Raw genomic sequence first — 25,016 nt, forward strand, 5'->3', positions numbered from 1 at the left:
TCAGCCGTCAGCCGTCAGCACAGTGGTCTGGGCCCTGCTTAAAGTGTGGCCCGAAACTCTGACCGAGTGTGCTTCTGCAGTTGACCTTGTCATGGCTGATGCCCCGCCTAACTACATTAGGCACGCCGCAATATTCAGTAAATGGATACATTAATATTTTGCCCAGAAATTGCGCAGGAATTTCCCTATTCTTAAACCACAACCAGTTCCCTTTAAAATTCCCTCTAAAACGTCCTTGACGACTGACAGTTGCAGTGGTAATGGCAACCACAGCAGCAGAGCAGGAAGCCACTGCAGTGCTGGAGGAGCACTCGAGCTCTTGAGGTGGCAACAAAAAATCGTTAAATGGTGGCCATGTGCGGCGAGGTCTGGAGGATGCTTGAGGACTAATGCCACACTGGCCAGGCTATGATAATGATGGTGGTAAGCTGTTGAGCAGATCAGCTTTTGTGCCTTAGCCTCTGCCTTTGCCAGCGCCTTTGCTCCCGAAAAGATCAACTCAATAGAATAGGTTTATTTTATTACTTTTATTGTATTTACTTTATTACTCAATTAAAATTTAGTTGGGACACATTTGGTTTTTGGTTTTTGGTTTTTGTTGGTTTTTGTTGGTTTTTCATCTTGTATAATAGGTATGCTGTCATTTGTATCTGTTTAATCCTGTTTTCTCCTTCAGTTATCCACAAATATGTATCTGCCTTACCCATTTGCTGGCTTAGATGCCTGTAGATGCTGGTTTTCATATGCAATTTAATTGAATTTGACGTTGATCTCTAATATACTCGTAATTTCAATTCTCTCCGTTAGTTTACATTAATTAATTTGAATTTTAAACATTTATGTAGTGGCTTAGGCTCCCGGTTCCGGGCTGTAGCTTAAAAGTTTACCAATTCAACTTGCTCTAATACTTGTATTTGGTTTGTATAGTTATATAAGTATATGTGGTTCAGTTTCCCCGCTGTCTTTTTTGGGGCTTCCCTTTCGGCTATATGTGTTTTCTTCTCTAGTTAAGTAGACAAATTGGTAATACCCTTGGTAGAAAAACGAAAATTGTGCCACCAGATTAGTTATCGCCTTTCGATTTGCTTTGGTTTATCCATCCATCAGTTTCCATACATACTCGTATATATATGTATATATATAGAGAGCCCAGAGGCTGAAAAATTGTTGTGTGTTGACGTTTCGTAGCTGCTTCCTGTTGCTCGGATACCCCTAATGTGAAACAACAACATCGAGTTTCATCGGTTATAATTCATGTTCTTCGTGTTTATGTTTATGTTTTTATATATCTTCATGTAGGTACAATTAAATTTCTTTGACTTTTGGCTTTGGCCAGACAAAACGGAAAAATGTTTTCCCAAAAATTTGTTCAGCATTTTCCTTGCATTTGTCGATTTGTCTACAATAAATGTTTATTTTATGGAACATCGTGCCTTTAATTACCATTACCATTTTTGTTATTGTAACATTTAGTATTACTTTGCAAATTTAACTTGTTTTCTTTAAACGTTTTTAGTTTTTAGTTAGCTTTAGTTAAGGTTTAGTTACTGTTTTGGGATTGCTTTGGTAGATCCTAAGTTCGAAAACCGAAATTAAATTTAATTAAATATTAATTAACTCAGTTTTTCCGATTAATTGAGAAACATTCAACTAGCAAGAAAAGCCCGAAAATCAAACAATGCTCCCTTCAGCTCTTTAAAGCTAAGCAAAATCATCCTTATGGTAGCTAATATGTATTGTATAGTTATTATGAGATTTTCTTTGGTTTTCCATTTAGTTAAACGTACATTCACTTAAAAGATTACAACTGTGTGCCCTCGTCTCGATCGGCCTTTTGCACATTTACAATTTACCAATTTTTTGTTGTTTTTTCTTGTTTTTTTTTTAATTTGTATTTTTCTATATTTTTTCAGTGACTTGCATTCCTTTAAGCCATGACCAACAAAATTCAAATCGTGATTCCCTTATTCGGGCTGGGTGTCCCTGCGTGTCTTGTGGCCGCGGAACGAGGCCTGGATCTTGGTGGCGGCCTTGTTCAACTCCGGATCGGTCAGATCTATGTCCAATTCCTCGGCCACCTTCTTGGTTATCTCCTGGATGTCCTCGTCCTCGGGCGCGTCCTTGTTGACCAGCTTGCGTGCCAAATGGCCACGGAATGTGGACTGAATCTTCAGTGCTGCATGGCAGAGCTCTAGGAGAAGGAAAAAAGAATGAAAGAGAGTGGCTGTTAAGAGTGTTGCAACTGCTGTTGAGTGGCCACAAAAACACACACAAATTTGGGCTAAACTATATACAAAAGTTGTAAGAAACTTGTCGAGGGTTCCTTGGCCAATTGCAACTTGAGATGATACTCCAACAAATGCCTCAATTTGTTGTAAACTATTTTCAATTAGCCTGCGAGTGTGTCCGACAAATGTTGTTTTGGCTTCCACATGTTCCTATATAATTAAGTGTAATAGTTCAGCGTATCCCAGCACTGCAATTATTATTATTTCCAGCTCCTCCTCCTCCCCCTCCTACTGCCCCTCCTTGGGATATCCTACAGCCTTGATTGTGTTTTCATTCGTTTCATTCGGCCCACAATGGCAATAAATCTTCTACGACTCCCCGAGCGCTTGTATAAAAGCAAAATAATGGAAATCACACGCGGAATTATTCCCCAGACTCTCTTCAGAGTGTTCGGTATTCGTTGTATGCCGATTCCTGTCCGCAATTCATGTTCCGTTTCCCCATGGCCTGTCGGGCCACGTCGCCTGGCTAATCAAGTTACGTCTACGCAGCACTGGACGCGATGGGACGCATACTTCCTGCATATTTAATCTGCCCCGAGTGCAGAAGTGCAGAAGGGCAGAAAGGCAGAAGGGAACAGACCACAGAATTAAGCTCCATTTGAAACACTCACAGCTCCTGCATTCCGGCGCATGTGGCTGTGGCCGAGTCACGCGTGACACCTACGTCCTACGTGGCCGAGAGTTCTTGGCTCTAATAAGTTTACTTTTTCAGGATTGATGGTCAATGTAATTACTGGGTAATTGTCTAAAAGTTCTCTGTGCATACGGTTACGTGTATCCCCGGCTGAAGGGATAGAATTTTTGCAGTGCTCCGTTACGAAATTACATCATCTCAGCTGCCATTTTGCATTACTCTCAGTTTTCCCCCCATTGCTTTTGTGCAGTTATGCAAATGTTGGGGAAATTCTCTTTTTAAAAATTCGTTTTTGATTACATTTGCCTTGGCCTTGTTGAGATTTCGCTCAGCTCTAAAGCAACAAGACTGCATACAGATATATATATATATATATATATATATATAACATATACATATATACATACTTAACATGGCTAATTTACCCAGCTAAATTGCGCGTTTCCCTGCGGGCAGAGGTAACCTACTTCACCTCCCTGCTACTTCCACTTCCATTCGCAGTCCACTTCCTTCCCCTGGCAAATATTGTCTGAGAGACGGTCTGCGTTAATTCGTTAAGCATAATTGGAGTTTAGCCAAGTAAAGCATTTGGCAGGGGCATAGCTGGAGCTCAGAGGCAGCCGGGACTTATGGCGTGTGCTGCTCCTTTATCAAATTACGGACACACGGCGTATACGCAACGTGCCTCAGGCCCCCAGCACGTGCTGATGTACGCTGCCGCTGCATTTGTGTATGTTTATTTATAAAATATTTAAAAATACCTGCAAGACGTGCGAATTGCCCCGTAATTCTAGGGATATGCTGTGCCACATGTGGGTCAGTGGAAGCCACCTGCCTTATCGTGGCTGTTGCCACTCGTCCTTGTCTGGCACTAATCAGCCTGACTCTAGGTGTTTACCGTCGTTCTCGCAACGAAATTCGTCTCAATTTCTCTGAAAGTTTTTCCATGTCCACACTTTTGGGCGTTTCTGTTCAAAAACTTTTGCGATTTTGCAACGAAAACGTTTTCCGTGGCACCCTGCTCGGATTTAAGAGATTTTCTGCTGTCGACGGTCATGTAGCCCATGTCGCAAGCCGCTCACGTACACTGCGTGTCCTGTCACAGGACCGCCCAAAGACCCAAAATCCAAGGGAATAGTGTCTAAAAACCTGGCATCAGTCATCAGGCAGAGCAACATGCATGCCCTGATCTCCCAACTTTCTTTTGCTTTCTGTTTTGCTGCGCTGCCTGTTCGAGGCACACAAATTGAGTTTGCTTTTCTTTCTCGGCAAAATGTCACAGTGACTGTTGCACCTGCACATTTTAATATCGGTACGAGGCAGGCGGAGATACCCTAGTTGCTGTTGCTGTTCCTGTTTTTGCACGCTGATTTGCATGTTTCGAGCCTCGGGACATCGGTCACGTCGCCCTGATTGACTGACTATGGGACTGTGGACTTTGGGTTCCGTCACGCTAGCAGCCTCGAGGTCTTTTTGCAGTTTGTTTAATTGGCCTTCGGTTTTACGGCACTCCCAACGCCTCCATCAATGGGCAAGACCTTTGTGCCTCCAGCCATTAAGCTCCTTTGCAGCCTCCACTCAATGCCGCAGAATACCCAAAGGACCTGCCCCGAATGAAATCAATCATGAGCCGCCTTTGCTGCACTTTTCACCTGTCCTTCGTGGCCCCCTTTGTATATGGCGATTATTGGTTGAACGAGTGTGTGTGTGTGTGTGTGTGTGTGTGTGTCCCACAACAGCAGCCACAACACACGTGTTGCCACTTCGCGCCTGTATCTGGTCTCACTGTGGTCTTGACCCAGATTCGCATTACAATGCAAAATTTATATGAAAAAGAATGCAGGGCTATGAAATATGACAGTGTCGTACGTGTGTAGGGAGGGGAGGCTTGAGGACCATTAGCGAAAGTACAAATCTCTGACGTTTGTTAAGCAATTGTGTCGGAAACAATATGTGCACAAGAAGTGGCCCAGACACGCACATACTCGTGCTGGTAATGAGCGAATGTTCAAAAACTAGACAGCCACGGAAGCTGAGCAATTGTTAAATGCCCTACAAAAAGGATGTCAACTTGTGGGTGTCCAACTTTGTAATGAGTGATAAGACTGAGCTGGGATTAGGCCCAACAAGTTGTAATACTTTAAGTACTAAGAATATCTGATCCAACACCTGGCGGAGGGTGCTCAGGCCTGCCCTCAGGGTCCCCTGCTCGTCCTTGGGAGGCAACTTTAGCAATTCCGTTGCTGAGTCCTTGTCATAAATCTACATTTTAATAATCACTTTGCTACCCTGTCTCCTGTCCCCTGCCCAACATCTGGCAGCTGCGACTCTATTTTGAGTCTTACAAAATGGCCGACTCGACAGAATAGAAGGTTTTCTGTGTTTTCGTGTAGGTGAGTTTCCTATTTTTTTCGACGTTTACCAAATGACGACAAATTGTGACAAATGAACCACGATAATAAGCTCGTAAATGGAATTTTTAAGCAAAAGTTCTTCGCTGCCAGAACGGAGATAGAAATGGTTGCGGCTGCCAAGATTTTGCCATTCCATTTCGGCCTTATGCGTTTGCTTCTTGCTGGTCTGGTGACCCAACCGGCCACAAGAACTAAGCCCATTTTTCAATTTCCGCCAGAACAAACTCTTGCGGTTTTCGTTTCAGTTCAGTTCAGGCTTGGTCGTTTCCTCCATTGCAAATTGCTTGTTATTGGAGAAAATAAATCGTCCTGAAAGACAAACAGTTTATAGGCAAACAGTAATTGCGTGTCCCTTGGAAATATCCCTCCCATTGGTTTAGCCATAAATGTGGTTTCCCCATTAGGCCCTGAGGAAAACATGCAGAGATTTTGCTCCCCAGCTCCCCAGAGAAGAGTGGTACGGAGGTGCTTTCCCGGGAATTCAAACAAGACTTTAATTAATATTAATCCCTCGCAGAAAAAGCTGCTTATGGCTTATTATAAAATATGGCTGGCTAGGCTCTGCCTCACTGCGAAACTTATTAAAAGTTAGCTCGGCTTCCGGCTAATCCCAGCCCATAATTAACTAGATTAAAGGCTTGAATTAATTATGAGATATTGAGTCATGAATTATTATTAATCGTATTGGGCAAGTGTTTGCCGACAATTTTCAGTTACGCACTTAATTTGTTGACTGTTTTCGGGCCCAGCCAGCGAGGCATAAGCCATTTAAATTAAACACCACTGCACTCGGGGACACCTTTTCGTAGCTGTTCGAGAGGGGAAATTCTCTATATTATTTAGTCGAATTTCCCAGTCAAATGGCAATTAAATATTTATCGAGGGAACCTTCCTCGAGCCACGATAAACACGTCGACCAGCGGACAGCAGGCCAGTGGGGGAATTCCATGAAAAGGTGCTAAAATTGTTGAAATATTTAAACAAAACCAACTTGGCCTAAACACTGGAAAGCAGCCAAAACAAAATGCATGCCATGTCCAGGTCTGCCCGATCCCCTGCACCCCTGCAGACACCCCGTGACCAGCGCACATTATCCGTACATTAGAGGTCCGACTCGGTGTCTGTCCCAGTCCCCGTCCCAGTCCCAGTCCGAGTCCCATTCACCGTGCACATTCTGTTGTCTGTTTTATTGGGTTGGCATTTACCTTCGGTGTTGTCTACTCTGTGGGGCATGCCACCTCCATCTGTGGGTGTGTGTTAGCGTGGAAAGACACAAAAAATCGCCAATTCAGCGGCCGAGCAATGTTTTTCAGCCTGCCTGGTGCGTGCGTGTCTCATGTCAATGTCGTTCTCTTCCTTTATTTCACTTTTTTTTTTTCTTCTGTCGCATGCTTTTTAGATCCGCCTTTTTGTTCGTGGCCAACCGGGAGGCAGCCAACAAAAACAACAGCACTTAACATTTTACTTAAATGGCTTGCCCCACCGCTGCTATTGCCACTGCCACTGCCCCTGCCCCTGCTACTGGTGGTGCTGCTGCTGCTTCTGTGTTTTGTGGGCCTCCTGGCGGTGTAAATGGAATTACAAGCTTGCTTAAAACCGAAAATCCAATTAGGAGAGCTGCTGTGCTGTGCTGTGCTGTGCCGCTGTTTTATCGCAGTTGTTGCTGCCGAGATGTTCCTGTCCGCTGACAACATCTGCTGGAACGAGGGGTCTTCTATAGCTGTCGCTCGGTTGGTAGTTCCTTATTTAACGTTAACATGGTGGCCACAAGTCCCCCGCTTCCTACATATTTTCCTTTATAATTTCTATGTTTAAACGCTAGTCATTCCCCGCAAAGGGAAATTCACATAACTCTATTTCGACTCCATTCTGGTGTACATCTCTTTCGGCATCACTTAGTCCATATCAAAAGTCGATCCATATCGGTTTCGCTATTGCACAATCATAATGTATCATTGTCGAATGGCAACCAAACCCCGCCCAATTATCGCAAACAACCGCCCGAATGTAGTTCGAATTACCATAGCGCACTCGCACTCACAGGCAATTGTTGGTTTTGGCATTGATCGGGGGTTCTGGGAGAGGGGCGGGGCAGGGCGGGGGGTTGTGGCATCGCCATAAACTATAATTAGTGAGGGTATGAATGAGGCCAGCCCTGGCCATGCCACAGACCCCCCGAAACAAATCGCCAGACAAACAACTCGACCCAAAAGACATTAGAGCAAATGCGTAAGCCCATGTTTATGTCGGTCAATGGGGGCTCATGTGTTTGTGTTAGTTAGCCTTGTGCATTTGTGAATCGGTTGCACAGAGCCAAAGCAACTCCAAAGGAATACCAAGAGCCGGTAAGCCAAGACCTGGCGAAGCCGCAAGCTTTATGCCAAAATGCGAAATGCATACACAAGAAACCATCCTCAAATGGCTTTCGATTTTTGTCCTTTTTTGGGGACATTTGCTTGAGTGTGTGTGTGTGTGTGTCTGTGTGCACTCCAATTTGCATATAAAATGGCCAAAATCGTTGTTTTGGTTTTGGTTAGAAATGGCTTTAGTTGTGGCTAAGGCCATATGCGGGCTTCCTTGTTTGGCTTTTCAGTATGTACATTTTTTTTCCTTTCTGAGGCTCCGCACGAAAGTACGTTCATTGTGCTGGCCGTGGCGTGGCTCCCTGTTGTTGCTGCTAATATTGCTTTAAAGTCCAGCCGAATGGGCCAGAAGTTTACAACTAGGCCAACGCCATTAGCCTGTCGTTGGAGCGCGATGGCTGTGAATAATGATGAAGTTCTAACTGGATCCGATGGGCGTGCTTTGAAAGAGTTAAATGTTCGCGTGAAGTGAGCGAAGTGGATTAAATTATGGACTAGGACAAAACGTACAGGCCTAGACGTTAAGGCCAACTGGAACGCATCTTGGTAGAGCCCCAAGCCTCCAAGATCCTTCCACCTATAATTAAGTGTGGGCTCAGTGGCAAAGGCGAGTGCGTCTCTCTGCGCGGCTCCTCTTCTTTGAGATCTCGTGCGCGCCTAATTAGCCGTCTCATACACATCTGCATATGAATGGCTTAAGAGGGGGTTACGCCTCCAGAGACACGCCCAGCCCTATAATTAAGCCTACAAAGAGAGTGAGAGAGATCCAGGGAGGAGCCGTGGATGTGTCACACACGTGAGCTTGGGCTGGAAACTGTCGTCTAACAGCTACTGACGCTGTCCTCTTTGGTTATGCGCCTCGGTGACAGTTTCCTCCAAGTTTTTAATGAGGCTGAGGAGGCTTTACATTTCTCCTTCTCCCATGCCCGCGACTTGATTGTGCCCCAGGCAAATTATGGCTAAAAACTGTCAGCGGCTGCAACGTCTTAATAGGGTTTCAAGATTTTATATTATTTAGGAGCGTCGTGGATCCGTGGAGTTGCCGTTTGAATACCCCAAGGGCGAGTGGGTGGAGGCACAAAAGTTTGGGCCTAGGCTGCGCCGGCAAAGGCTGAAACTTGGGCTTGTTTTTGGCAAGTGACAAACACTTTGGTTGCCTCACACTTGAAAATAAATTGCACAACACGAAAAGTTTGCGTTTCCGTGGAGTGGAGCCCTGCTGCTTTGTCCTCTGGGGGAATCCTCTGGGGCACAGAGATGGGGAGCTGTAAAGCAGATTTCCTGGATATTCTCCAGAGCTGGGATCTCCTGGAACATTCCGCCACATGGGCGCTGGGTGGGGGTGGGGCGGGGGGTTCAACCTGGCACTTACCTTTGTCGTTCGGATCAAACTCAGCCTCGAGCTCTGCCTTGGTCTGTTCTGCCGAGGAGCCGGCTGCCTCCTCGACTCCTGCAGCACTTGCGGCGGCCCCATTGTTGGTCACAGTTTTGGTTTCCGATTTTTTCATGGTTTCTCTCACTTTGTGGCCTCGAAAGACGGCTTGAATTTTTGTTGCGGCTTTTGCTGTAATCAAAAGTGGAGAGCAGAGACAAAAGAAAAAGATAGAAGATAGAAAGAAGTTCATTAATTGGGTTGAAAGTGCAGAAAAGTTTCCCTCTTAATGGAAACTCAATATGGAACTAAGGGACTTCGATCACTTCTATAAAATGGTCAGAAAATCAATAAAAATGAGCTCCGTTCCGGCCAAGTTCTCCAACTTTTTCTCTGGCAGCTCTCATAATTAACTTCAAAGGAATTCTCCAGCCACCCAGCCCCCGGGGCTGTTCAATCGATTCCGACCCGAGCTGAAGGAATGCTCAGAATTTCTGGCCCCCTGCCATGTGACTCCAAGGAAAATGGAAAAAGGGAAAGTTCTCTTGGGCTAATAAAGTTCAGGCGCAAGTTTCGTAAGGCCGAAGGATAAGAAGGATAAAGAATCGCAAAGAAACGGCGGAAACGGACGAAGGCTATGTGCAATAAACAGAGATATATCGACCATGTTTCTACGAGCATTCCTGGGTCAGCATTCATTTTTTATGGCATTTTTCACGCAGATACCAAGCAAGCAAAAAAAATTCTGCCGTCCTTGAATAAGTTATAATAAATTGACACGTGAGGCTTTTGGTACGGGCATTCCTGCCAAACACTATCAATAAGGAAAAGGCAACGGCAACGGCAAAAGCGAAACCGAAACCGAAACAGAGGCCATTTCTAAAAAAAAAAAATGGTTGTTTGTGCCTGGCACAGGGCTGCCTCACCGGAAAGGGGTCTGGGGCAGGGGCAGGTTGTGGCAAGGTTGGCGCTGTCAAGTGGCGAGTGCTATGCTTTTAATAGCTGCCCACAGCGGCTGAAGCTGCTCTCCGGCACTTCCCATTAAATCATCGCTTATCCCCTGCTATCGAGTGAGAGCTGAACGGCATGGAGCGAAATTCTCGCCACGCTTTAAGGATTGTTTCTCAAATTTAAGTGCTTTAGGCATCGGAACTGTAATCAAATTATCTCATTTGTAATGCAACACTTTTTCCATGAATAAAAATCCAATATATTCCGGGCTACAAGCAGCTGCTGTTTGTATGTTTTTTGATTGACAAAAAAATAGGAAAATTTTACACCAAATTGAGTTTATTTATCCCACATCTGTTCCGTATGCAGGCATTTGTTCAGGCCGGTTTTTCAGCAAAAACAATATAGCATTATAGCATAAATGGAAATGTGTTTTTATGGCCTACATTCGGAAAATCCTGAAAAAGCTGCTCCCATATTCAATCATTTAAAGAAAAAAATATAAAAACAGAGGCCACCAGACAGGCTCTTTTGAGAGGTGCTTTTTGAACTATAATACGGGTATATGCGTGTTTCCAATTAGCATTCGTTTTATGTCTGCAGAGCCATCAAAATAGCTTCGAATAGCCGGGAAAACTAATGAACATAAACCACTGTCATCCTCTAATTAGAAACTAAAAACGGAAAATGAAAATTTATACGTGCCGTCTGGCGGTGGGGCCTAATGGCCTCGGCTTCGGTGTGGCCATCAAACGGAGCGAATTATGTGTGGGGCAAGGCAAGGTTATTTATTAAATAAATATTGCATGCGCCTCATTAAACAGAAAAATGAACGCAGGCGCTAAAAAATGCCAAAAGGCTCCGCTGAACCCTCCCCAAATGCGAAATAAAATTGGATAACCGCAGAAGGAGATGGAGCAGGGGAAGGGGATGGGGCAGGACAGATGGAGTGGCATACTCGTATAGGTAAACATTCACACCTGTGTCTCTCGCCCCGGAACAACGACACGCGAACGGGCGGGAGTATAAAGTGCCTGACACTAAACGCAGCACGCACCCAATTACACACGGCGTATACGCAATTTGGTGCCAGGAACAGGAACCGCGCGTGGCAGCTCCATCTCTCATGCTTAATTCATTCATAATTTGCCATTTGGCAGGCAATAACCCGAAACCATTTCCGTTTCCGCCCAGAACGCACAGAATCTGATTACATTTGTCAAGCTGCGAGTGCTTCCTGCTCTTCCTGCTACGCATCCTGTGGGATTTCTGAGCTGCTTCCCAGGAATGTGAATGCCACAATGACCCAGCAAAGTTATTTTCGTAATTAAAATTCACTCCGTATTCCTCCTCGAACTTCTGCGTCCACGGGTTCACGACTCTGACAATTGTCCTTTCAAAAACACTTTTTTCTGTCTTAATTAATGGAATTTCAGCGGCAGCTGTGCAGTAGTTATGTTGTTTTCTGCTAAGCCAATTTTTCCTGCTAATGGAAATTAAACTACAGAGGGGGACATTTGCTGGCTCTGTGGGATCTGTAGTACTCCTACGGTAATGAGGCATCCCCCACAGAGGGCTAACCCTGACCTCGTAGAAGCGCCGGCTTATTCCTGGAATGCTCTAGTACATTCCATTCAATCAAAATGCGTCCTGCGCGGCAGTTGCCTGCAACAAATTACTTGCAATTTATTATTTTAATTAAATCGTTGACTGTCGGTGGGCTGGTGCAGTTTAACTGGAATTTCTCCTGCCATTACAGCGCTTGCACAGGTGCCGCAGGTCTGCTGCTGGCACAAGAAACAATAATCCGGGCAACAGGAGGCGGAAAGAATGCTAAACTGAGGCACAGAATGCCTGGAGAATATTAAAACGAATGAGTTATGCAGGAGACCGGAGACAGGAGACAGCAGCCAAGGAGCCAGCGAGAAAACTTGGCCCAGATGCGCCTTGGCCTTAGAGCCATAAACTCCGAGCAGAGTCGGGCCATGGCTTAAATAAATAAGCAAACAACGGAAGCACGGGGAAGCATCAACTGAACCAGTTTCCCCTCTATTTTCAATTATTTTGTCAAGAGAAATCTGAAATGTTTGTGTCAGGTTAAATTCCAAAAGCAAAAAAAAGGATTAATAAAAATACAAGAGGATGTCAGGTTGACTTTTAATGGGCAGTCAGTTCCCCAGACAGCAATAAAGTTGGTAATTAATTCCGCTTTGATCTGCCAACCGCACGGACAGACCAATTTCCAATGAAAGTCCAATCTGGCTTTGTAGCTCTTTTCATACCAGAAGCCAGGCGCAAACCAGTCCCATACTCGTATTCACAGCCGGCTCTTTGGGATTCCCACAGTCCTCGTTAACCTGCCGGGGAGTTTGACAAAGCCCATTAAAGATTCGTATGGGGTGCTTGGCGAAACTTTGCCCCATTTAGATTCACTTGGCCAGCCACATGGGTCCATCAACAGCCGCACTCGGAATTGATGGGGCAAGTGCGGAGGCACTTGCGACTGTGATAATTTGGTGGCAAATTGATACCTCCATGAGGATGTTTATTTATGAGGTCAGGCACGGGGTCACGAGCTGTATTACAACTGGTATTCCACAGTCCCACAGTTGTGGGCACTCTCAATTTATACAGTTGACATTCCTAATTTATGGCCGTGACTCTCTTTGTGTTCGGCTGCCATGTCCGCTGTTTGCCTCCGGCCACTATTTTCCGCAGTGCGTGCCATTTTTGCCACTGCTCCTCCGCCTTCGATGGCCTTGAGTAGGGCGAACAATCGATATCGGTTTTATAAAACGCGAATGTTAATCAGGTGAACGTTTTGCTGTTGATTCGGTGGCGTGCGAAATGGAAATGTTTGTCGCACGTGCCACAAATAGAGGGCGGCGGGTGGCAATACGAAATGTAGTGCATCGCTCGATATTGCCCGGGAACCATTCTTGCCTATTGACTGCAGTTCATATTTATTTCTTAGCCTCAAGGGCGGTGCCATGCCTTATACTGAACAAATTATCGGAATTTATGTGATGTCATTCTCCCAACTAGGGGCGGCACCTAATTGCAGAGCTTTGGCTGGTCGAGTTATGTGCCGACCGGACGGGACTGTGCCATTAATTACAGGCTCTTATCTGAGTTATATGTGACTTACCAACACTCTCGTTCAGATGGCACCATAATGAACAGGCTTTGCATAATTAAGCCCGGGCTGACCACAATACACCATTATTCTGGCCGAATGGCTGGGGGGAGTCGGTACATGCGTAAGGGCCAGGCCCAGGCCCAGGCCCAGGACCAGCACCAGGTCCAGGTCCAGGAACAGGGAAATTGAAAACAGCATTCATGTGTGTACGAGTTGCGATAAAAACCCACTTCTCTGAAAACATTGGCCATTCAATTGTTCATTAATTTCTATAGAAATCCATTATTCGTTTTTCAATTTCCATTAGAATTGCTTTTCCAATAATAAATTACAATGCCAGCTGTTTTGATACCCTTTTCATACTATCAAGGATAACTATGGGTAATTTATGATCTTACTCCTTTCCCTACCCACTGATTGTCGGGGAAACTCGATTATTCCATTAAGATAATCGCTTCGATTAGCCTGTCAGTTAAGGCCCTAATCTGTTAGTCGACACACGACCGATTTCCAACAGATTGATGCCTGTGTAAACTTACAGAAAATTGCGCATACGAAGCGTAGGCCTCGGACAAGGGACAATACAAAGTTTAACTACTTGATATGCAGACGAGGAGGCATTGGAAATTATGAAGATGCAAGAGATGATGACAGCTGTGGACCGTTCTGCCACAGGGGAATTCATTCAGTGGCCCTAGGCTGGTCACGTTTCACTCCAGAAAAGAACGGAAAATAAATAAACCCATTTGTTAACCATTTGACTACGTGTCGAGATCATTTGAGTGGTCTGTTTGCCGACGAACTGTTAAGTTCTGTGAGTATTTGCTTTCATTGGAGTTGGAGCTCCTAGTTTGAAATTTAATTAGTTTCAATGGCTGTGGAAAGTTTTCAATTAAATTAACACAACTTTGATGCTTTTTAGGGCTGCTCCGAATGTTTTAGTTCTCGGCAAGAAAAGCAATCAAGTGAAGTCGACTATCATTATTCATTTAAACCCTCTAACTGGAAGGAGAGGCAAATAAAAGAGTAAGCAAAGTTTTGTGTTTTAGATACAATTTAAAAGTGAAGGATACTCGTCTCTTAAATAAGTGTGGCCAGATTCCCTGCAGCGCTACCGGATGTGCGCTCTCCTCGCCTCTTCTCCACCTGCCATTAGCATATTTCCGGTCTATTTATGAAAGCGCCTCGCGTTCGCCATGTATGGTCTGGCCCCTCCAGAGCATTCCGCCCCCGAGTTGCGAGCGTTGGCAGTATTTATTATTAAAATGCTACTCAAAAATTCGCCTCTAACTTTTGGCAACAAAATTAAAACAGTCCGCAGGCGAGGCTCGCGCCAACGCAGCAAAAAGTTGGCCATAAAGAAAAGAACAGCGAGGGCGAAAAAATGCCATCCACTGACAGTCCCATTTGCCCTTTTCCCAGTATTCACTCCTACGAAACTATGTGGCCAGGTCCGGCACTGAAGGCAGGACCAAAACTCCAGCCCTATGGCGAGGCCTTCAAAAGTTATTTTTATTAATAAAGAATCCACTCGTTCAGCCCGCTATCTGCATGCATCCTCCCTCCTTCTCCTCCTCCTCCTGCCCTTTTCGCCACTCGAATTGCTGTCCTTTTGTGGAGGCCAATTGAAATTGAAACTTATTACGTCGATGACGCAGTGAGCACTCCTGATGCTGCCACGGCGCGGCGGCAACAGGCAACCAGAGCCCATAAAAAGCAAGTGCAGCAGTGCAAAGGGTCCGCCCTGTGGTCCTTGGGCATCTGGGAAGAGTTAAAGTTCAAGCCGTGCCAGCGGTAACTGCGCTGGGCTGGCATGCCAAATAGCAATTTGCTGACTGGTCCTTTTGGCCGGGCCAGGGCTCCAGATTGCCATAATTGCGCAGCCTTTTGATGCTCCTCCCCTCCTCCTCATTGAGGTACATAGTTTCCCCCCAAATTAATCTTCCTACAAGATACTCGAATGGTTTTGGCGAGAACTATAGATTTCAATGCATTGAGGCTTGAAAGGAGTATGGTAGAGGATGCCCTCTAGATTCTCTTCTTTTCTTTTTGAATGTTGATTTTATATTATTTTATGTTCAGGTCAGTTTCCGTTAGGTTTCTGCTCTCAGCCCCTCGACGGGTGTGGGAATTAATTGCAAGCTGACATGCGAAAATTTAATTTCCACCTTGTAATGTACACCAAAAACATAACGTAAGAGAAACTTTCTAAAGAGTCATGCTTATGGGGAAACCCTTTCTCTTTCCCGGACTTGCTTTTCCCACGCTATTCCCGTTTTCATTATTTACCCGTGCAGCAGTTTCCGTTGCCATTTTGTGGTTTTTGTTTGGTTTCTTGTTGTTCTTTGGGGTTTTTTCGGTACGGTTCCGTTTCCCTGATGCGTGAGCTATTGACTGGCATTGCCATTGTTGCCAGGCTCTTATATTTATGTTGGTAATTTATACTTAAACTTGTGGCGCATGTCCGTGCCCCTGCCGTTACTCATGGCTGCCACTTTTATTTATGGCTGCCGTCTTTTGTTTGCTCTTGAGTGCGGTGGTTATTGTTTCACTCCAACTGGTTTATGCACATTAATGTCATGTCCGAGTGTCGGATGAAATTAACAAAACTGTCACGACGTCAAGTGCGGAATATCTCTTCGCTCTTCTAAACTAAGCTCGTCGCACACATTGTTGTCTAACAATTTAATTGAATATGCCAACAAAGGCTTAATTAACTGATTCTTGTCAGGGGTCTTAGCCGCATTTCACCTTGTATGCATACGAATACGAGTAGAACTGGGTCAGCACTCTCGCTTCGACAGTGCCACTGTCTTCCAAGCCAATCCCAAATGCACTAATGCCACGCCAATGGACTGTCAGTGTCGCAAAATAAATGACAAATAAGAGCCAAACTAAGTCAAATTAAGTGGCATGTCATGTGGACCCCATCGTGGCCCCAGAAGAGACCCGGTCCCAACATTTCTCTTCCATTTGCGCTGACAAAGAAAGCCTGTCCGAGCGACCGATGGAAAGGGGAGAACGAAGCCCAGAATTAAATTAACTCATGACTGTCCCCCAAAGAGTCATAACAAAAGTGAGGCAGTGGGGGTACCCGTGTGTAGTCCAGTGCAAACATGCAAATGCAAACATTGGCGGGATCTCAAGTGTCATTTTGTGGGGCATGTGGCAGGCAAGCAAATGAAAGAACAACAGCCGCCCCTAATAGCCAAAGACAAGTCGGCAGTCCAAAGAACACAGAATCAGTTTATGGAAAGGCGAAAGTAGACAGCAAAATAATTCAAAACGATACTCTTTATTGGCATCCAAAAGATAGGAGTTCAAAGAAAAAAGAGTAGTAACTCGAGATGTTCCCATAGATTGCCCAACTTCAGTGTCAGATGGGGATGTGGGACAACGGCACCATAAAGTGTCAGACCATGAAAATTGCAGCTGTTGAGTGGAAACTCTAAGCCCAATGGAATTTTTGTTTATGTTGTTTGTATCTGTAGTCGTCGAGGCATTTGTGTGGCCAAAAGACAACAGAGCGGGGCGGGTAGTGGGGGTGCTCCGGGGGGTGGAAAGCGGAGCTCAGCGCAAAAGCAGCTTACCAAAAATGTTTTGTCACTCAATGTGTTTGCCCACTGACAACAGCCAGAGTTTGCCAACGCAACGAAAATATATGCGAAAAGTCAATTTTAGAACAATTTTCGCAGCATTTCAAGCGAAAGAGTAAACGAAAGCCAGCCAATATCGATGTAAGAGGCAACTAATTGAAAACTCCCCACCCCACTGAGTAAATACACTCTGTGCTCTGTGGAAAGCCAATCATCTAGTTGAAGACATATCCCTGGTAAATATTTTTCAGACACTCTAAAGATATCAGACACCATGGGGCGAGAAGGAGGAATGAGGAATGTATGCCAGTGCCTCATGCAGTTTGGGCAAATTGATTTTATGCTCGAAATACTTTTAGCTTGTTTGCATTTCAATGTTGTCGCAATTAAATATTAAAATCAATTACAGTCCTCCGAGCAGGTGTTTTGCCTCGGTGCCTCGCCCAAAAGGGACTCGTGCTGGTTGATGGGGAAACTGCAGCCTGCAGCCATTTTCATTATAAACACCAAGGCACACCACAAATTTATGCCGAATACTCGAAGATGTTAGAGGGAGGTATCCGATGAAATGGAACAGCGGATTGGAAAATTACCCCAGATTAAAGATGTTAAATTTAATGCAGTCGGAATTTCACATACTCGTAGGAGAAGCCAGGCAAATGAGTGACTCAACAAACGAATTCCTTGGCAAATACCATCCAATTGAATGAGATTCCCCATTCCCTAAGCGTAGCCGTAAATCAAGGGTCTTTGCCAGCTATTTATGCCTTCCCGCAGAATCTTCACCCAATTCATATTTACATGGAATGCTGGTTATTTTTTGGCCCACAATAGTTTGTGTGGCAAGAGTCAAACAAGCCAAGGCTAGAGCCACGGCACACAAATAGCACAAGCCAAGTGGAGCAAGGGGAGACAGAGTCCGGATGGACTGTGCGGCATGCAGAGCGAGATACGGACAGAGTGAGCGTCAAATTTGTAGCCTCAACAATTTCCAAAGGGGGTAACGAAGAGCGCGGGAACGGGGCAACGAGGCAACGAGAGGAACGAAAAATGTGGCCAAAAAGGACTTGCGACCCTTTTGGCCTGGAGCTCTGCTGCCCGACTCCACGATTTAAGGGCGGATAATAAAAACGGATTTACAGTTATGAGCACAAACATGCCGTAAAGCAAATAAATGAGAGCGCAAATCCAAGAGAAGGTGGCAAATGCTCGTATTTGCAGGACCTTGGTCGTCGCTCCATGCGCTCCTTGCGCTCCTTGCGCTCACCGTCCTGGACAAACACGACAGCAATCCCAATCCAATTAAAGAGAAAGCAATTCCACGGAAACCGTTTCAGCCTTGGTTTCTCCCCCCCTCGAAAGTGAGATTCGTTTGATAACGTCCAAGTAGAACGCTCAATTTAATTAGATACTTGATGACGGAACAGGACTGAACGGAACTGAATGGAACTTAACGGAACGGTGCAGATCTTGGGTCACAGACAACGCCCATGGTCTCACTTCCGCCCTCGATGGGGGAGGCCAAAAGCTCTTGAGGCAACTGATTAACAAAGGCCAAAAGCATCAGAAGGCTCGGCTCTTTGGCCTGCATTGTGCTGATTGAAGAGTTCGTGGACAGTTGCATTGTCAGCAGAGCACACACACACACACACACACACAACATGCAACAAAGGCTTCCTCTATGGGGCATGACACACTTTATACTCTTCACAGCTGAAGGGCCCCTTCTCTACTGCATTGAATAGTGTTGCTAACGGAAGCATAAGTGCATAAATTGTTGGAATATTGTGTGCTACTTATGTACACACATACATATGTATATGCTTCAGTTTGAATATTAATATCTATACTAGTTTTTATCTCCAGGCAGCTATCTATCACAGGGTATGGTTCCCTTCGTGGCATTCCAAAGCAGCGTTTTCCCCTTGAATTTATTCGAGTTTGACGCCTTATCGAAAATGGGGGCGTTACGACATTATCAGCGCCTGCATCTACGTCATTGCACATTAAAATTGCAAAAAGTACTACACAGTCGAGTGGGTCCCGGACGGGGAGGTCCTTCAGGCAGCACACAGACCCACCAAAACACACACACACACACACACAGACACAGAGCACCACGTAAGACTTTCAATCAGAGTGCATTGAAACGGAAATTCTGCGCTGCAGCGCAGAAAGGCAGGAAATACATGCTCCACTGGCGGACTGACGTACTGAAGGACTAAAGGACTAAAGAACGGAGACAGACCAGACCAGACCAGACCAGACCATACCCATGTATTGAGTAACCGACGGATTGTGCTGGACCGGGGGCGGGGGGCGGGGGGTGGCAGGGGTCCCAACTAACTGTATCAAATGGCAGCTAAAGCAATGTCCCAAGAACGGCTTACGACGGAGACTCCTTGCTTTTTAGCGGGAGTGAGGAGGCGAAGTGGCCTCTTGGTTGGCCATAACGAGGTTGCTGTCAGTTCGTTACTGTGGCAGCAACTTTGCTGCTTGCCACCGACTTTGCATACTTTGAACTTTGCCAATACATTAGCTCGCTGGCTGTCTTGTTTGTTTTGTTGCTGGCGACTGGCGGCTGGCTGCAGCCAACTTCCCCAAAGGAAAAGTCAAAAGTATTGACTCAGAGTCAACTGACTGACAGACTGTCTCAAGGAAAATATGAGCATCTGGGTATGAATGTCCTTTGGCAGATTATCGGGCCGGGACACAAGGTTGCCACGGGTATGCGATGATATCTGCCAAGATGATTGGCTGCTGGGAAATGGGTTTCGCACAGATACAAAGGACTGTGGAATAATTGATGAGCCAAGCGACCAGTTAAAGGTTAAAGCTTGCTTTCCTGTCACTTAATGCATTACGAAATCCCCCTTACATCCGCCCACTCATCCCACGGCAGAGAAATTTGGATCACATTCCACATTTAGAGATGCCTTCGCCTCGCCTCTTTCAATTTCCTGGCTGAGCGGATTAATGGAGCACAGCCGAAGCTCAAAACAGGAAAACTCAAGGAATACAAATTCCGCTTAATGACCGAAAATCCCTAACTGAAATAAATTTGATTTTATTGACTGCGAATCGGAAGGCAGCCAACGGCAGCGCAGCGGCAGAAAGCGATTTGAATTTCCCAGACAATGGCCGGGCTTGAATTTGGGAAATTACATTTTCCGCCTTCATCACCGAAACCGAAACAAATGAATTATGATGTGGCCAAACAAAAAAAGTGATTTCCTTTGTGCCAACCCCTTGAATGGAAGCTGCAGCCCGAAACCCAGGCCCAAGCCGATGCCAAACCAGTGCCAGGACACGTGCGTTTGGGCCCTGTCAACGGGGCGTATAAATCTTTTCAGCTACCCAATACTGATGACTATCCCCCGACGCTCTTCCGGGCGCTGGTTAAAAGTTCTTGTTCGGCTGCCGGCTGCCCCATTGCTATTAAATATTTAGGCAATTTGTAGATCTATAGCGATTTGGCCCTAATGTGGGTTATATTTATGAGCAAGCCCTGAATAATTCACCTTGCCCCCGGACAGGCTCAGGACTGGTCCGCTCTGACCTAACCGGGACAGTCTCTGGCTTTGGCTCTGGCTCTGGTTCTGGTTCTGACTCTGGTTTGGTATTCCATTTGGCGTTCGTGTTCGTGTTGGTGTTGGGTAATTTATTGGCCATGTCTTTCAATATTTAATTGAATACGGTGTCGCAGGGCCAGACAAATGGCCAGTGCCAGTGCCACTGCCAGTGCCGATGCGTGCTGTCAAAAGTGCGGCACTAAATTGCGGGCCACTTAGCCAGAGGGGACTGGAGGCAGTGGCAAGTGGGGCAGGTCCAGCCCCAGCCCCAGCAGGAGGCCTTTGTCTGCTTTATTAATAGATACCCCGCTTGGCCACAAGGCAGGGAGATGGCTATTGGGTAAATGGTAAAATCCAGATCAAAATAGATTTGAACTTTACTACTAGAGCACCGATTGTTTGAAGGAAAAAGGTTATCGTGTTCTTTCTGTCAAATCTGTTGTAGGCTAGATTTTCCCAACCCCACTATGAAGCTGCAAATTTGTGCTAGTACATAAAAGCCAGGGACTTGCCGTTAACCATTCGAGATGCAAAGTCAACAGCAACGCAGAAACAGGCACTCGTCGGAGAATTTCCTTGAAAGCTGACCGAGCAACACGGCGTATGAGCAACCGTTCATGGAGTGGCACAATTTCACGGCCCGATTGAAGAACAAACAGCGGCTGGAAGGCAGTAACTGTTTGTCATTGGCATTAATTATGCGGCACGGCATGGAAGGCCAGAGGAAGAGCTGAGGAGCGGCGGGAGGCATGAGGTAGAGGCACAGAATGTCGTAGCGAATCTGTCACATCAAGAAAACTTTTGCAGCATAATTTGACAGACTTGAAAATCATTTGCGGCCACAGAGAGCAAGTGAGGCATGATATGTCACACAGATACGCACATACGTACACATGTCCCCCTTTCTGTTGTCATAGTGTATCTGGAATTGAATTATAGCATACCGAATGCACAGCACAAAAGTCAAGCTCAGAGCACCACACGTTTCCAATTTGTTAGGATATATCCAATATACAAATACGACTGTATTTATAGGCGGGACAGGGGCAAGCTGGAGGGCTTGTGTGTCACTTGACATTTGTGTAAACCGAAGGAGAGGATCCCAGAGAGAGAGAGGGAGAGGCGTGGGGGAGGAGCAGGCTCGTACTCGTACATAATATGAAATGCTGCCAGGACATTCATGATGGGCCCCATTCTCCGCTCTGTTTTGTTGTTATGCGCCTGAATGATTTCTTTTGTGAAATTGATATCTCCGTATGTACATATGTGTATCTTTCAGCATGTGGGTGTTTGTATATTTGTATTCTCGAATGCTTCAGACTCAGCTTTGGCTTTGTGGGCTGCCCCAAGCCCTGAGGATTATAACAAATTAAAGTTGTGTAAAGCTGCAAGGATAACACAATTGTGACAGGGAATTTTATACACGTTTACGTTGTTTTCGGTAACATCATTGAAGGCATATTGGGCAGTCATGTGGTAAGATAAGACACCACAAAAAAGGCAGGAGTTGCGAAGGCACTCCAGCTTATTACGACTATGTTGCCAACTCATGATTGAAGTAGAAGTGCCAGCGAAGCTTGAAGAAATCCATTAATATTGATGGCAAGCCAGTGAAGCCAGTGACTTCTAACATGACATTAGAGAGAGTTCCTTAAAGCCAGAGGGAGAACAGGGTCAATTCTCTTAGAAATAAACTTGTTTACTTTCGAAACTGAACATCGATCCACCTGAAAGGGTATGTTAATCTTCGGCTCTCGGGAACTGTTTCCTACATATTATTGTTTTCCTGTTCATGTATGGCCATCCATCACATTTATTTAATTTTCCTTCGGCTCCTCTGAATGTGATTTCGGAAGAGGTCTTGGCGTGTCTGGATTTGCATGGCTCTGCCGAATATTTTCCCCCTCGTTTATTTATTCTTTCGAATTATGCGCTAAGCGGAGCTCGCCAGTGATTGATTGGCCGGCGGGAAGTGGGACTGGAAGTGGTAGTGGAAGTGGAAGTGAAAACAAGGCAAGACAAATCCTCCAGTGTCAGGCCGATTGCCCCCGCCCCTTGGAGGCGCTTGGAAGCTCTGAAACTCACGTAAAGCCAGTCATACAAATATTTCATCAAACAATAAAAAACGAGCCAAAAAACGGCAGACGAAATAACAGAACGTTGTAGGTCATGTGTCATTCGCAGAGTCCTTAGTTCCGCTCCTCCTCCCGGTTCTGTTCTCGATCCCGGTCCTGGTTCTCCTCCGCTCTCCTCCGCTCTCCTCCGCTCTCTTGTTTAGTTTAGTTTTGTTTCGCCTCGTGGCTCATGACTCGTGTTGCATGTGGCATGTTTGTTTGCACTCAGCGGGAAGTGCTCGGGGGATATCAAACTTTAACACAGAATATTTTGTACCATGCCACGGGTCTGAAATTGAATATTTAATTTCTGCTTTGTCGCCAGTGCTTTGATACAAATTTTTTCGGAGGAGTAGGGTGGGGGACAGGGTGGGCCGTTAATTAAATTCCATTCCTCGCAAATATTTTAGACAGCTTGTGCACAAAAGAGACTCAAATGCTTTGGCGGTTCTAGCACATGAAGAGTGCATTTTTTCATTATTTTCGGTGTCAAGTCGAAGCGTTGGTGAAGCCACAGAAAAAATATACAAATTAAGGAATTTTATAACAAAAAAAAAAGGTGAAGGAGAAGGAGAAGAACTTTGCTCATTTCGATATATTAGCTAGAGAAAAAGTTGACTATTTTTAAAAACTTTTGAATAGAAAACTTTTTAATGACAAGTTTTTTTGGAATTTCTTTATAACAGAAGTTCCCGAAACCATTAAAGCTAATAAGCTTTTGCACCAGCTGTTGAATAAAAAGTCGAGATGTTTTAAATAAGAGGCACAATTTATGGTTAGATTGAGACCGACGTATGTATGTACAAATGTATATTGCAGTTTATTGATAGACGAAAGCGAAAGTGTGTATGTTGCTATGTGTGGGAACGAACGATGGACAACGATGTGGGCTACGAAGATCAGCTAGAGACTGAGCAACGACCAAGCAAGCGCACCGAATGGTTCGTGCCCAGAGAAAGAGAGCGCTGTAGCAGCTCGCTTGGGCTGTAGCTAAGCCGAGAGCGAACGATAGTTAGAGCGCGAGAGAACTGCATGTACGAAGCGGGGGGCCAGAGGGGCGAAAGAACGGTTATGCGGTTGAACAAACAAGCAGTGGGCACTGCAAGCAGTACTCTGCACCAATGGCTATTTTTTGAGGAGTTTGTTGACTAATATCGGGCTGGGACAGCCTTCCACCCATATTTTCCCATCAAAGAACAAAAGGAAAAGCCAATCTCTTCTGTTCTTTTCCCTCTCACTGCCATTTGCCCATCGCTTGAGCCTTCCGGCTCTGACCCCGACGCCTACTTGATGCCACTTAATTAAATTGGATGCTTCACAGAAAAAAGAAAAAAAACTCAACGGCTCCGAAAAAAAAAACGAAGCGAAAATCCAACAAAAAGCCCCATCCTACTGTCAACACTTAATCATGAAGATTCAAAGCCCCAGAAAGAGAGCGAGCGATGAAGCTCAGAGTACGAGTCCGAGTTGTGTAGTGAAAAAAATCGAAGTAAACATGGAATGTGGAAACTTTTAATTGCCGTTCTATGTAGATGTGTAGGGGAATATGTATGTAGAGTACATTATAATAAAATCAAATATGCCAGTGTTGCGGCATCAATTTTAAGCTGATTAGATGCAAATGGCTGTGATAAAGATAAAAATACCGAATCAATATCAAACTAAGTCGTTACCAGTCCTCCTCCTGCGCCTCCGCCTCCTGCCAGCCTACGAGAATGACACTTCAAAACAAACTACAGAACGGAAGAGGAAAAAAAAATAAAATGGCAAATCCCGAGCAGATTTGATGTTATTTTTATGTTCAAACTAGGGGCCGACGGATGGGGAGGGGGAGTGTGACGACGGAGCACACAAAAGTCTTATTTATTCATGGGCACGGAGGAAGTACTGGTATGGACGTCAGCAAGAGTCAGCAACTAAGATGTGTCCCGCCCCCACTGGATGCGGGGAAATACTTCTTTTACGAGCACTATCGAAATATGTCCCAGATTTTGATGGCCCTGGCAACACACCTGCGAATCGTAAACCGGGACAACGGACATCCCAGTCGCAGTGAAGCGACAGATAAATTCAAAATTCCATCTCACTTAGTAGTCGATTTAAACAATTATATATATTTAATATCCCCAAGCCCAAAGTCCAAAGAAAGAATTACCTTTTGCTCTCCTTTGAGAATGCTCAGCAGAAAACTCGGGCAAACTATTGGCTCGCTTTACTTCACTATATTTCAAATATTCTCAATGGCGCGCACTTTCCTTTTCTGGGAGTTATGGGGCTTGCTTTCCGAAGGGAACCTATTGAACCGAACGCTTCGCTGGATTTGTGAAACTGGCCTCGTTTGAGCCTGTGAATTTGGTTAAAAACGTATATCGTGTGGCTCTGTTAGCACTCTTCGGGCCAATGTTAACTGCCATTGACTGAGAAACGTTGAGGAAACCCGGCCGAAAGTAGGTCTCCTCGAAGGTACGAGTGGGAATTTACGTGGAACACTTTGAGTGAAGTTCTGAACAGCTTTTCCCCAGATATAAATCCTCTTAAGCTTGGGAGAGCTTTGACAGAAAATTCCCAGT

At 45.3% G+C, this 25,016-nt stretch overlaps 1 protein-coding gene across 2 annotated transcripts; it reads right to left on the minus strand.

The window, feature by feature from the left end:
* Positions 1-520: 520 nt before the first annotated feature.
* On the minus strand, positions 521-24,816 carry LOC6590542. 2 transcript variants are annotated; one of them, XM_026986343.1, is made up of 3 exons: positions 24,602-24,816; positions 9,075-9,266; positions 521-2,191 (listed from the first exon to the last, which is right to left on the minus strand). In XM_026986343.1, exons 2-3 carry the CDS (start codon positions 9,208-9,210, stop codon positions 1,965-1,967), a joined length of 363 nt encoding a protein of 120 aa, XP_026842144.1. In that variant the 5' UTR covers positions 9,211-9,266; positions 24,602-24,816; the 3' UTR covers positions 521-1,964. The 2 variants fall into 2 exon arrangements, with proteins under 2 accessions (XP_026842144.1, XP_026842145.1); XM_026986344.1 differs by lacking the exons at positions 9,075-9,266; positions 24,602-24,816 and adding an exon at positions 6,061-6,115.
* Between the last annotated feature and the right edge of the window lie 200 nt (positions 24,817-25,016).

This window comes from Drosophila persimilis, unplaced genomic scaffold (assembly GCF_003286085.1).
Source record: "Drosophila persimilis strain 14011-0111.01,24,50 unplaced genomic scaffold, DperRS2 tig00000002-arrow-pilon, whole genome shotgun sequence".
Taxonomy (NCBI): domain Eukaryota; kingdom Metazoa; phylum Arthropoda; class Insecta; order Diptera; family Drosophilidae; genus Drosophila; species Drosophila persimilis.

What these genes read in the sequence shown, in the direction of transcription:
- LOC6590542 (XM_026986343.1), bottom strand. Translation starts at nt 9,210, where the DNA reads ATGAAAAAATCGGAAACCAAAACTGTGACCAACAATGGGGCCGCCGCA. An exon ending in GTTTGATCCGAACGACAAAG is followed by an intron (nt 2,192 to 9,074) that starts GTAAGTGCCAGG and finishes TCCTTCTCCTAG; the next exon opens with AGCTCTGCCATGCAGCACTG.